The sequence below is a fragment of the Caretta caretta genome, chromosome 26 (genome assembly GCF_965140235.1).
Source record: "Caretta caretta isolate rCarCar2 chromosome 26, rCarCar1.hap1, whole genome shotgun sequence".
NCBI lineage: Eukaryota > Metazoa > Chordata > Testudines > Cheloniidae > Caretta > Caretta caretta.
Window position 1 is genome coordinate 10830849 of NC_134231.1, and position 12567 is coordinate 10843415.

At 48.5% G+C, this 12567-nt stretch overlaps 2 protein-coding genes across 3 annotated transcripts in view; one reads left to right on the top strand and one right to left on the bottom strand.

Annotated features, from left to right (window-relative positions):
• Positions 1-3714: 3714 nt before the first annotated feature.
• Positions 3715-7778, bottom strand: PCNA (proliferating cell nuclear antigen). The gene is made up of 6 exons (XM_048829452.2): positions 7436-7778; positions 6757-6854; positions 6277-6344; positions 5176-5370; positions 4549-4672; positions 3715-4402 (listed from the first exon to the last, which is right to left on the bottom strand). The coding sequence occupies exons 1-6, from the start codon at positions 7654-7656 to the stop codon at positions 4320-4322; spliced, it is 789 nt and encodes a 262-aa protein (XP_048685409.1). The 5' UTR covers positions 7657-7778; the 3' UTR covers positions 3715-4319.
• Positions 7779-10393: 2615 nt separating this feature from the next.
• The window catches only part of CDS2 (CDP-diacylglycerol synthase 2), a 44513-nt gene continuing 42339 nt past the window's right edge, over positions 10394-12567 (top strand). The window contains exon 1 of one of the 2 annotated variants that reach the window (XM_075123493.1): positions 10394-10536. In XM_075123493.1, coding sequence (XP_074979594.1) covers positions 10486-10536 — 51 coding nt within the window. In that variant the 5' untranslated portion in view covers positions 10394-10485. The remainder of the gene's footprint in view (positions 10537-12567) is intronic. The other variant, XM_048829100.2, reaches the window with a different exon arrangement.

Genomic DNA, 12567 nt, shown 5'->3' on the forward strand with positions numbered 1-12567 from the left:
GTGCAACACATAATCAGTCCGCCCCCGCTCCCCACCACATAAAAAAATTATGAAGCCCTCAAAATCATGAGCTGCTTTTTACAAATAATAAATGTTGGGATCTTTTTATTTGCCATCCGGCGTTTCAGCTTTTAGGGTTCACACCTTCCAACTTTTATCTCCAGCAAGAGCGAGAAGCTTACTTAAAAAAATGCCAAACAAGCCACGATGAGGGCTTTAGGTGCTAGAGATACAAACAAAAATAATCCAAGGGCTAGATCCAGAGATTCCTTCAGCCATCCCAAATGACCGGATGAGGCACAGTAGCTGTATAACTACGCAGCATGACTTCACACATTTAACACAGGAACTGCATTGTGGCCAGCACCTCTAACTTTATTGCAAGTTGTGTGTTTTTCGGAAGCACTGGGAGTCGTGCAATTGGGGGTCGGGGAGGGTGTATGGCTGGGGGTTGCACCAGGAAGCGAAGCTCAAGGCGACAACCATTAGCCCCGCTTCATTTCCGATGGTGAAACGTGATTAAAGATTACCACCATGGAAGCGTAGAACCATTCCTGCACTTTACAGTAATCCAAAGCTGATCTCAGCTCCTTGGTTCAACATCACGTTTCTGAGTCCCCTTCCCCATCCTCTTTGGAACCCCCTTTCAGGTAGTGGAAAGCAGCTATCAAATCCCCCCTCACTCTTCTCTTCCGCAGACTAAACAATCCCAGTTCCCTCAGCCTCTCCTCGTAAGTCATGTGTTCCAGTCCCCTAATCATTTCTGATGATTTGATGTACAGTGAGAACAGCTGATTGGGCCTTTAAAACAGACCTGAAAATGTGCTATAACAGGAGAAAAAGAGGGGCACTGAATTTGGATCCTTTACTGACTTGGTACTTACTGCTCCAGACCAGTTGCAGCGTTTGGCTCTGACAATGACAGGCATTCAGGCAGCACCACCTGACCCAAGTGCTCTAAACCATTTCTAACAATCTACTGACAATATGACACGTGGGAGAGACTAGCAGCTATGCAGAGAGATGCCAACAGCAGCCATGAATAGCTCATGCAAGGTTGAGACCTCCACATTCAGATTAAAAGACTGCAAAGGGGTGTTTCTCTAGTGCAGCGGTTCTCAAATGTGGCCACCGTGGCTGCACGCAGCCACCTGGGGCTTTTCATCCAGCCACAACAGCCTCTTGGGGGGGTGATGAGGAAGGGGGGCAAAGGATCGGCACCCCCCCCCCACCCTGCACCAGCTGTGGAGACCGGTGGGGCACAATGCTGCAGGAGCAAGGTGAAATCTCAACCCACCTTGCAGAGGAGTCAGGGGTCGGGCTTCAGCCCTGGGGTGGTTGGGTGGCAGGCTCCAGAGGCGGGACTTCAGGTGCGCAGCGGCAGGTGCTGAACTCCAGCTCTGGCCATGTGGCTCCGGCCTCTGGCCCCCAGCTCCAGCCGCTCAGCGGTGGGCATTGGCCCCCAGCTCTGGCCCTGGGCTCCAGCAGCTGGAGCTGGCCAGGGGTGCTGACCCCTGGCTGTGACCGAGCAGCATCAGGCATGGACCCTCAGCTCCAGCCACGCCCTGTGCTGATCCCCAGTCCCTGCCACACACCAGTGAGCACTGATTCCTGCTGGCAGAAGGTGGCACCCCTGGCCCTGGCTGTGCAGCAGTGAGTCCCGGCTCCGGCTGCAGGCACTGACCCCTGGTCATGCAGCCCCAGCTCTGGCCACACAGGCATGTGCTGGCCCTGGGTGCTGACCCCTGGCTCTGGCCACATGGCAGTGGAGCTCATCACCTCCACCATTGCCTCAGGTTCCCACAGCCTTCCCCCTCTGACCACCCCACCCAGGCCTTATTTTGTCCTGGGGCTTGCTGAGAAGTGATATTAACATACAACTATCATTGTTCACAGCAGACTTACTGGTGAGCTCGGAAGCTGTGATAAGTGATATTAACAAACATACAAGTATCACTCTTTACAGCATTATTTTTATTATGGAGTCTGCAAAAAAAAAAAAAAAACTCACCACCACCCTACGCAAATTACCATGATTTGGACGTGTATATGTGCATATTCATTTGTTTTGCCTAGTTATTATAGGAAAAAGTGCCACACTCTGCAACCACAAAAGAAAATTTGTTGCAAACACCGGTGGGTGGAAGACGCTGCAAGATGGTGACTAACTAGTGAGATTATCATACCCTAGGTGACACGTCACAATTCTCCCTCTCTGCCAGGCTATTTGGTTGAGCACAGGAAATTCCCTCAATGCTTTGAGAGATAATCAATTAAAGAAACATGTTTAGGGGGTCTTAAAAAGTCAGCTCTAATGCTCCTACAGAGCGATATGGTCTGACAGCAGCTACGCAGGGGAATTTCTGCAGAAATATTATCCTCAAACCCGTTGTAGTTTGAGATAGCAAAGCAGTGTTGGTTTTAGCCTACGGCTGCCACCTTGTGACTCTCTACATCATCATTCTAACAGATAGTGAGTGCAGTCATTTTGTAACTAACAAAACTGAAGATGGTTGGAGGTTTCACAGGACTTTCAGCTAAGTTTTGAGCAATATCATGGTAGCTGAATTATATTTGGAACACTGGTTAACTCAGGCCCCCAAACACCCGATTTAATGGTCATGAGCAGTCTAAGAAATATATTACTCTCTCCATACAGAGCAGAAGTTCTTGCCAAATTTCTCTAGGGATGGGCCTGTGGGGTAGTTTAAACCACCCTAGCTCCCAAAGCATTTGACATTGGAAAGTGCTAACCAAATACTCTTGCAGCTGGGAAAACTGCGGGCCCCAGCAAGGCAATTAATTCTCCCTGACATTTCCCTGGACCTACCGAGAATTTGAGTAACTTTTAATATAAATGTTGGCTGCAATTTAACAGGTTTTTTACTCCAATTGATTGTAAATGGTTTTTAGGAAAAAAAATCAAATAATGCATCATCTTTGTTACAAGCTGAAGGAAAATGGGAAGAGTTATTGGTATTTCAAAGTCTTACCCGAAAGTGGTATTAGTGCACTAATTTTGCAATCAGTAACAAAATTAAATTGGGCTGTATTTGTTTTGTATACAAGTTGAGTAGAAGTTATTTTGAACTTGTCATTCATCTTAACACTATTTTAAGAAAGTTTAGATAATTTAGTTGAGCTGCAATTACAAAATTTCCAGTTTATTAACATGGTCAGACAAGTCTGGAAATTGAAAGTTGCAATAGTTGAAAGAGGTATGCTTAATTATTTTAATGCCACTTCTGTAAACACATTTAAAAAAAGTCAATTAAGCTTGAGTCAGTAAGTAATCAACTTAATCAAAATTGATGTAAACCACTTTTAAATCATAGTAAGCATATCTATGCAAAGTTGCCTTAGTTTAGGCAAACTGCTTCCACATCTGTGGTTATGCTGCAATGTGTGCAATCAAGATCACTGTGCTCTCTGGCCTTAGACTTCCCCTCTTACATCAAGAGACAACCTGCTGCAAAACAAGTATGCAGGTTTCAAATACAAGCTGTTTAAGAGACATCGGTCACACTCACTTATGTCACTTAGCTTCCAGTTACAGCCAACAAATAAGGAATGTTTAATTTTAACTGCAAACTGAAATTGGCTAGATGGCAGTATCTTTTAATCACCACATTAGTTATCTGTATTTAAAATCAGTCATGTGATTGTCCACTAAAAAGCTGACGGGTACAGGTCATGGTCACATGAAATACCAGAAGCCTTCCAAGTTTTTTTTTATTGGATTACAAATAATGTTGAGATCTAAGCTCATGCTGAGGTATACATTTGACTTAAAACCAAAATAAATATTCTCAGTGCTATTCAGACTTACTGTTAAGTCTAGTCATAGTTTGAGAATAAGCTTCAAAAATTATTACCATTTTCACATTTCAGTTATAGTACAGTTCCCGTTTTGATAAGGACATCGTAAAGACTGAACTCTTTTTCTGTTAAGTCATTTAGAAACTTAGTAACTTCAGTTGACTGAGGTTTCACAGGTAAAGCCCTAGAAAGATCACTTTTTATAGTAACGCAATGTTTCAATATTGCGGCCCTTTACAACTAGCAACTTCCAAAGAGAGTTAAAGCGTAGGTTCTAAAAACAGCATCTAAAAAGGTGTAAATAGACCCGTGGTCAAGAATAGCAAAGATACAAGCATTTTTCAAAGAAGATACAAAACAAAAATAAGTTGAAAAAATATTTACAGAGAAATATCTACAAACATGCCTAACAGCATTATTTGAGGCTTCCTTCCTCCTCAGAAAAGTAGTTTTCATCTCTCAACAGCTCTCAGGGGATCTTCCCTTGATCCTAGTGCATTTTAAGAACCATCCTGCTGATCCTCAATCTTTGGGGCAAGATAGTATTTTAAGTGTCCCATATCCGCAATCTTGTACTCCACAACTGAGGGAGAAAAAAGGCAAGTCAGTTATTCAGAACACTTCCAACAAACAGTGTAGTTTAGGCCAGCGTTGAGACTTTACAATGCAGCTTAGAAGTGGTGTAGCTATACAAAATTGTTTTGAAGAACTGAAAGCAGTATTACTTACCTAGTGGAACATCTGCAGACATACTAAGTGTCACTGTAGGTGACAGTGGTGTGGCTTTGGTGAAAAAATTCAAGTACCTCAATGCAAAAGTGAGCTGGACTGGCTCACTCATCTCTATTGTAACCTAACAGGAAGAAATCAAAACCACCAATCATGAATTAAGACTACAATGCTCTCTTAAAAGCAAGGACAATGATCAGTAGAGCCCCATTAAGTATTCATGTCATTTCTGAACCTTTTTCCAGGGACAGATTTCTTCATGTTCTCATAGCCCATAAATGTAGCATGGCACAAGAAGCAACTTCTGGGCACCTATCAACTATTAGTTGCAACCGCAGTGACAGCAATTTTCTCCCACAACAGAGCAAACGCCAGCCAGAACACTAGTAACATTTCCCCCACCCACCTCCCATTTTTCTAATACCCACGTATTACTCAGCCCTGTATTAGAGACAGGAAAGACCCAGAATGTTGTAGCTTGTCAGTTCTCTAGACCCAGCCAGGTAGGCTGGACTTTCTGAAAAATTTGCAGAGAATTGATGACTCGAAAGTTGCTCCTGCTCCAACAGTAGTGAGATACTCGAGTCCCCGTATTTTAGAAAATTTTCAGACCACCACCAAACTTACAGCTTCTTCCTCCTTATCCACATTACTGGTCTGTGACAGCTTGATGTTTCCATTTCCTAGCTCTCCATTGGCAGAAAATTTTACACCATCTTTTGCACAAGAGATGACAACAGCATCTCCAATATGGCTGAGATCTCTGCAGATCCGTGCAAATTCACCAGAAGGCATTTTCACTACACAGCTGTATTCTTGTTCCTGTGAGAAGACAACCTTAGATATAGTTTCTAACAGTACCTGAACAAACTTTTGTACTCTGTCACTTCTATTCAAGACAAAAGTTGTTGCATTCTTTCAGAAAAGAAAATCCTGTTATTCCACTTCAATATTCTGAGGTGCAGTTCTAATCTGAACTATGGCTGAAAAAACAGCAGCTTGTTAGCAAGATCTGGCCTTGGCATTTTCAGTTTTATCTGCTAACTTTCAAGTCTGTAGCTTTTTACTTACATTGGCTCTGCAGTACTTACAGGCGGATTCCATTTCACAGTCCATCTAAGCTTGCTAACTTCTTAGCTATATTTATGAAAATCCACTTAAAGCAAAGAAGCCATAAAAGGGATACTTATACAGCCTTATTTAGTCTGTAAGATCTTTATGGACATGGAAAAACAGCTTGACTGAGTCAGTGAAGTTTGCAGCACTGAAAGTTAATTACCCAAGCATGTTTGTTTTGCTTCCAGATTCAGTACCACCCAGTCCCATTATGCTGCTTTAGTCTATTCAAACTAGAACCAATACGTAATGATAAACATTTACATATAAGGTGTACCTTCTATTGTGGATTTCAATTCATGCTGTTTTGTTATTTTAAGGGATTTTACAAGTGAAAAGTCAGCAAGAGCTTGTACATTAGCATGTGAGACAGCCAGCCAGCAGCTTTAGGCCAAAAATATCACACACAGAAACAAGTCTAAGGCTTCTGCTGAAATTTAATGAGAGCTTTGTTGGGAAACTAAGTTTGCCTTGAAATAAAGTTCAGGTTTATTACATTTCTTAACGGGAAGAAAGTCACAAAACATTTTATGACAACTAAACTTTCAAGTTGTAGACTTATTTGTAAAACCCAATAATCTAATTTAGGTCAGCAGTGGAGACAAGACTTACTGGAATTCCAAGTTGTTCCACATCCAAATCCATTAACTTCATCTCATAATCAGAGACCTTCTCCTGATCTAAAAAGATAGGATATATTTGACCAGAACTGTTCTAAAATATTAAAGCTAGGGATGTTGGTTAGATTCTGTCCCAGAAGATTTCCTCAGTGTAGTCTTAATTTGATAAAGAAATCAAATAATGTTTTAGATTTTTCTTGCTGCCACTTTGTGACTATCCCCAATGCCACAATTATTCTTTAGACAAATATCCACTGAAGTCCACCCAAAATATAGTGCTTAATAAAGTTAAGCAATGACTGATGGTTCAAAGATATGCATATATTTTAATTCTGGAACAGCAAAGGAAGCCAAGGCACTGATGAGCTGTTCAGAAATGCAGAATTACAAGACTTCACCCCAATTTTGCTTCATAACTGAATTAAAGAAGTTGTATCTTAATTGTGAAAAGATTTGGAGTCGAGATATTTACTTGGTGCCTCAAATACCAGAGCCAGTGTATCTGCATTGTCCTCTGCTCTGAGGGTGATGATGTCTTCATTGCCAGCACACTTCAGTATTTTGGACATACTAGGAAAGAACAAGAGAACTCGCTCAGCCAGACTGCACCAAAGTGGTATGGGCAAGAAACCCGGGGGGGGGGTGGTGTCTGTTTCACACTCCGCTTTCATGCGGCTGCCTCCAGCGCATCAACGCCAACAGCAGCCGGGGAACGGAGATCAGCCCCTGCGACATGGCGGCTCCGGGGGCTGTTCAGCCTGAACCCCCCCCGCCAACCCGCGCGGGCCAGGGCAGGTGGCAAGGCCGCCGGCGGGGGGCGAGAAGCCGTAACTCGGACCCCGCTCACCGGACGCCCCTGGCCACCGTGCCCCGGAGCGCCCCGCCCAGGCCCGGGCACTCGGGCCCCGCCCCCCCGTGCAGCTTTCCCGCCAGCGCGGCCGGGGCATTGTGCGACTGGCGCCGAAATGACGTCACCTCCGCTCGCGGGCAGCGCGCGCTGCAGAAACGGCGCGAGACACCACTCGCCCCCGCTCCCCCCCCCCCCCCAAGAATTTCGCTCTCTCGCGCCAGTCAGTAACCCCCTCCCCCTCCCCCCACGGCTCTGCCCGCTTCTCGCCCGTCGCTGAGGGGCCTGCTCCCAGCCCCGCTACCTGGCCAGGTTGACCCCCATGGCGATGTTGCGGTCGCAGCGGTAGGTGTCGAAGCCCTCGGAGCGCAGCGTGAGCTGCACCAGCGAGACGTGCGAGGAGTCCATGCTCTGCAGGCTGATGCCGCCCGAGCCCAGGTCCCAGCAGGCCTCGGTGATCAGGTCCTTGAGCGCCTCCAGCACCCGCTTCAGCACCGAGCCCTGCACCAGCCGCGCCTCGAACATCCTGCCAGCGGGGGAGAGGCCACCCAAACCCAGCGCCGCGCTGCTCCGCGCACACAGAGACTCCCCCCCGACTGCCTCCCCTGGGCGCCAAACGGCGGCTCTTATAGCGCCTCGGGCCTCGCGTCCTGGCCCCGCCCACACGTCGCGCTGCACCAATCATACACAGGTTGGCGCCGGAAGCCTCGCCGGCGCGCGGCTCGCTCGCCAATGAGCGCCCCCGTCATACCGGTAGTCCCGCCCCCTTGACAGCACACCCGCTCACCGGAGAAGCGTCAGAAATCCCGCCCGCATGCCTGTGCTCAGCCAATCACGACGTAGACAACGTCGCTCCATGCTTGCCAATCACCTTACGTGTCACAATCGGAGCCACACCCACCACTTACGGTACGACCACCAATCAACGCATGGCTCTCATTGTCCATACGTACCTGCCAATCGCTGTTCTCCTCAGCACTGGGCTCCGCCCTCGTGCCCACAGCTCCTCCCACTCCCAGCTTCTCCCCTGTTGTCCCATGGGCGGAGCGGGGGGTGGGAGTAAATGGAATGTTGGGGCCCCGTAAGTTCCATGGGAGGGGATCGATGGAATGTTGGGGCGCCAAATGTTCCACAGCAGTAGCTGTGTGGAATGTGGGGGCCTTGAATTTCCCATGGCATCGGGGGGGGGGAAGGGGGTTGCTTCTGGGTGGGACATTTAGGGACCTGTCGGCCTCGGAGCCGCTGGAGGAGAGGAGCAGGGGCTGCTGCTGGGTGGAACATCAGGACTCTGTAGGGTCCACTGCAAATGTGCTGGGGCATTGGTCCTGCTCTGAGCAGGGGGTTGGACTAGATGGCCTCCTGAGGTCCCTTCCAACCCTGATAGTCTATGAAATGTGGGGGGCTGTTGAATGAATTGTTGGGGCCCCAATGGTTCCGGGGCAGTTGTGCACCCCTCTGTGCATAGGGGCTGATAATTGGAAGCTTGGGCCCCGGGTGGTTAAGTGGCACTGAGTGGGAAAGCAGGGTTTGCAGCGGCAGGATGGCATGTTGGCGCTCCTCGGGTTTCACGAGAGTCATGGGAGGGGCCTGGGTGGAAAGCTGAAGTCCTGAAGGTTTTGGGGCAGTGCGGAGTTCTGATGCGCTGAAGGCCCCATGGCAGTTCTGGGCTGCCAGATGGGTTTGGATTGGTCAAGCTGTAGAGTTTGCCAACTTGCACCGATTGTGGTGGTTTTTGTGGTGATGTAATCAATCTGAAACCTCCCAGGAACTTTCCGGCTTTCATGATGCTGCACTCAGTGGTCACTCAAAATATCACAGAGCTCAGAGCCACTTCCTACAAAAGCACAAGCCCCCCTGAATTAAACATTGTTCCTTACTTGCAATCAGTTAAAGGCCTGTAACACACAGCCTAGCCTCTCCAGTAGAGAGACCCTTGATACCCAGGTCAGCAACTGCATTACAATGTCAGTATCAGTGGCAGCTTCAATACACCATCACTTGCCACTTTTCTTTGAAATTGCAAAACCAAGTTCTAAAGCTGTCCAGAGTTCTCATTCCCCACCAATTTGTTGTTCATTGAATGCTGAACAACTAAGGTTATGTTACCTCTATTTGGCACTGGTGCGACCACTGCTGGAATACTGTGTCCAGTTCTGGTGTCCACAGTTCAAGAAGGATGTTGACATTTTGGAAAGGGTGCAGAGAAGAGTCTTGAGCATGATTAAAGGATTGGAAAACATGCCTTATAGTGATTGACTCAAAGAGCTCAATCTATTTAACAATACCGAGGTGACTTGATTACAATCTATAAGTCCTTACCTGGGGAACAAAAATTTTATAATGGGCTTTTCAGTCCAGCGGAGAAATGTCTAATGAGATCTAATGGCTGGAAGTTGAAGCTAGACAAATTCAGACCGAAAATAGGAAGTACATTTTAAACAGCGAGCGTAATTAACCATTGGAAACATTTACCAAGGCTCCTGGTGGATTCTACATCACTCACTGACAATTTTAAAATCAAGGCTGGATGTTTTCCTGAAAGATCTGCTCTAGGAAAGATTGTGGAGAAGGTTTCTGGCCTGTGCTATAGTGGAGGCCAGACTACATGGTCACACTGGTCCCTACTGGCCTGGGACTCTGTTTGTCCTCACACCCCAAACGGTGGCCTTTGTGTCTCTTTGGAGGGTCAAGCCCTGCCTGCGAAGACAGACTCAGCGCCACGTGGTGGATGCAGCCCTTTGCGTGGGTGCAGAGGGGGGGGTCTTTGGCCGGTAATGACGTGCCCCCGGCAGCAGGGGCAGGGGAACAATGTGTATGGTGGGGATCCTGAGAAGCAAATTGCAAACCCCGCATGCCATGGAAGCCACTTCAAGCCAAGGGGTGCAGCAACACCCCTAGTTCCAGCAGCCCTGCACTGCACCCCCGCCCGCCTGGCCCCGCTTCCCAGGCCTCCATCGCTCTCTGGAGCGGGAATCCCGTGGGACGGGCGAGGGCGCGGGGTGACGGCCCCACGTCCGCCCCTGCGTCCACCGATCATGGCGGCCTCGGCAGGAGAGCTGCCACACCTGGGCGGGGCTGCGCGCGCGCGCGCGCGAGCGAGAAAGAGAGGGAACGGCGGCGGCTTCCGCATTGAGAACGAGGCTGGCGGAGACAGAGGAGCGGCCACGCCCCCTTTCCCCCCCTCCTGCGCCTGCTATTGGCTCGGCCGCTTTCTCCCTCCCCCCCCCCTCCCCCCATGGAACCCCGGGGCCGCTCGCGCCGCTGCCGCCGCCTGGTCTCGCGCTGCAGCGCTCGGAGCGGCGGCTCTTGCACCGGGAGCGGCAGCCGGGGCGGACGCCGCGGCCTCGGGCCAAGATGAGCGAGCTGCGGCAGAGGCTCGGCGGGGCCCCGGAGCCCGAGGAGAAGGTAGCGGGGCGGGGCCAGCGCTGCGCCGGGGGCAGCCCCCCGCTTCGGGCGGGTGCTCGCAGCGGCGGGGGGGTGCGGAAGGTGGGCAGGGGCGGGCGCGGTCGTGGGGTGCAGCGGAGACGCTGCTCAGCGGGCTGGGCTGCGGGAGCCTGTCGCGGGCCCGGAGAGGGGGTGCAAAGGCCGGGGAGGCAGAGGGAGTGAGGGGTGCCATGCGGTGATGTGTGTGCGGGGGGGGGCCGTGCGAGGTTGGGGTGTAGGATGCGCGTGGGTCGCGCTGCTGATGGGATGATCCGCCCGGACGGGAACCGGGATAGTTTCCGCCCTCCCTAAGGAATCGGGGTCGCCGCCGGGGGGTTGGCCCGGGGGCAGTGCCAGGCCTTCGCAAGAGCGGTGTGGGCGGCGTGTGTTTCGGTGTAAACAGGTTTGCTTTGGGTCCCCCCCCCCTCGGAGCTGTAGCCTTGTCTGCCTGGCTGTCCCCTCCCTGGAAGGTGCTCGGGTGCACGTGCCTTTGCCGGCAGACAAAATCTCCGCGAACCAAGAAGCGGGGGCGTGCACGAGGCTGGACGGGGTGTCTGGTCTGTTGCAGCCCGTCTCCGTGCCCAGAGAGCTGCACCCCGGGGCTGGGCCGTTGAGCGCTTTGAGAAGAGCCCTGAGCAAAGAAGACCTCGCTGTGCTGCTCTTTGCTAGACCGTGGTAGAAGCATCCGCTTCTGCAGGCATTATGGGTCCCTTTTTGGAGTGCAGCTGGTTTCTGTTGCAGGAGCTCTGATTATTCTGGTAATGGGGCCGTTATATTCTTGACTGCCTCAAGTGTGCACAGCGTTTTACAGACCTACCTAAAAAACCAAAATCCCTGCGTGGAGCAGCTCACAAGGGAGCTATAATATGCTACCCCTGAGAAAAGATACCGCGTTGCAATGAAAAGTGTGGTCTGTTGGATTACACAGAACCTATGATTTCAGCAACCTAATGAGAGCATTTAAGGTGCTAAGAATTGTAACGGGAATGAAAATAGAAGTTTCTTATACACTGGTTGTGTTATTTTTCAAACAAGAACACATCGAGATGTTTTAAGGGGGAAAACAGTCGCCATCAAGTTGTCTTGTAAAGCAACTGTAAAAGGGTTGTACTGTCAAGATAAAAATCGTATTTAAAAATGCACCTTTGTCCTTGCAATTAGTCATGTTAGGGACATTGAAAACGAGAACTGAAAAATTGTATTTACTCTTTACTTTCTCATGCTGTTAGATTAGTTTTTGCATCTTGCTCAGCTTAAAGACTACACCGGCAGGTCAGTTTCCTTTTGGCTCCTGTTCATTAGGGCAGTAGAGTGGTGTGCCTGTATTTCCCACACTGCAGTGGAATGGTTGAACTACTTAAAATAAAGAAGTTAAAATCATGACAACATTTCTGTGTTTAAGTAAACATCAAGTGACAGTTTGCATTTGTTTCTACAATTGCAGCCATGTTCCTCTAACATCTCACATGAGTTTTAATGTACATCTTTGGTTCTAATTACCTATATCATTATAGAGCTGAAACTTGAGGGAGAAAATGACCCTTTGTTGAAAGGGGTTGCTAAAAACTTGCCTTGATTTAGGTCCAAGGTGCTGACTGCCTCATAGCTTGTATAAAGGTGTATCCTCTCAAAAATTACTGACTTCCATTTGTTCAGTGGTAATAACATTTTCATTTTCTATATTAAACAAAAGAGGATTAACCCCTCATCATCTAGGTAATTGCTTTTGTTTCAATTGCAATTTGTTTTGCGCCAGGGGAATTTAAAGAACTCTCATACCTAGGCTGGGATTAGGTTTTTATTGGTAAATGTTGACAAACATCAATTTCAACATGCCCACAAATTGATTGGAAAAATATTTCAATCAATATTTATCAACATTTTCAGATAGGCCAAGTAAGAATGCTGCTTGAGAACTTATTACAGTTTGATTTAAGGATATTTACTGTGTATTTATTGACATGGGATGACGGTTTGTGATTTAACTGTTACAGAGCTTTAACTTTTTGAATC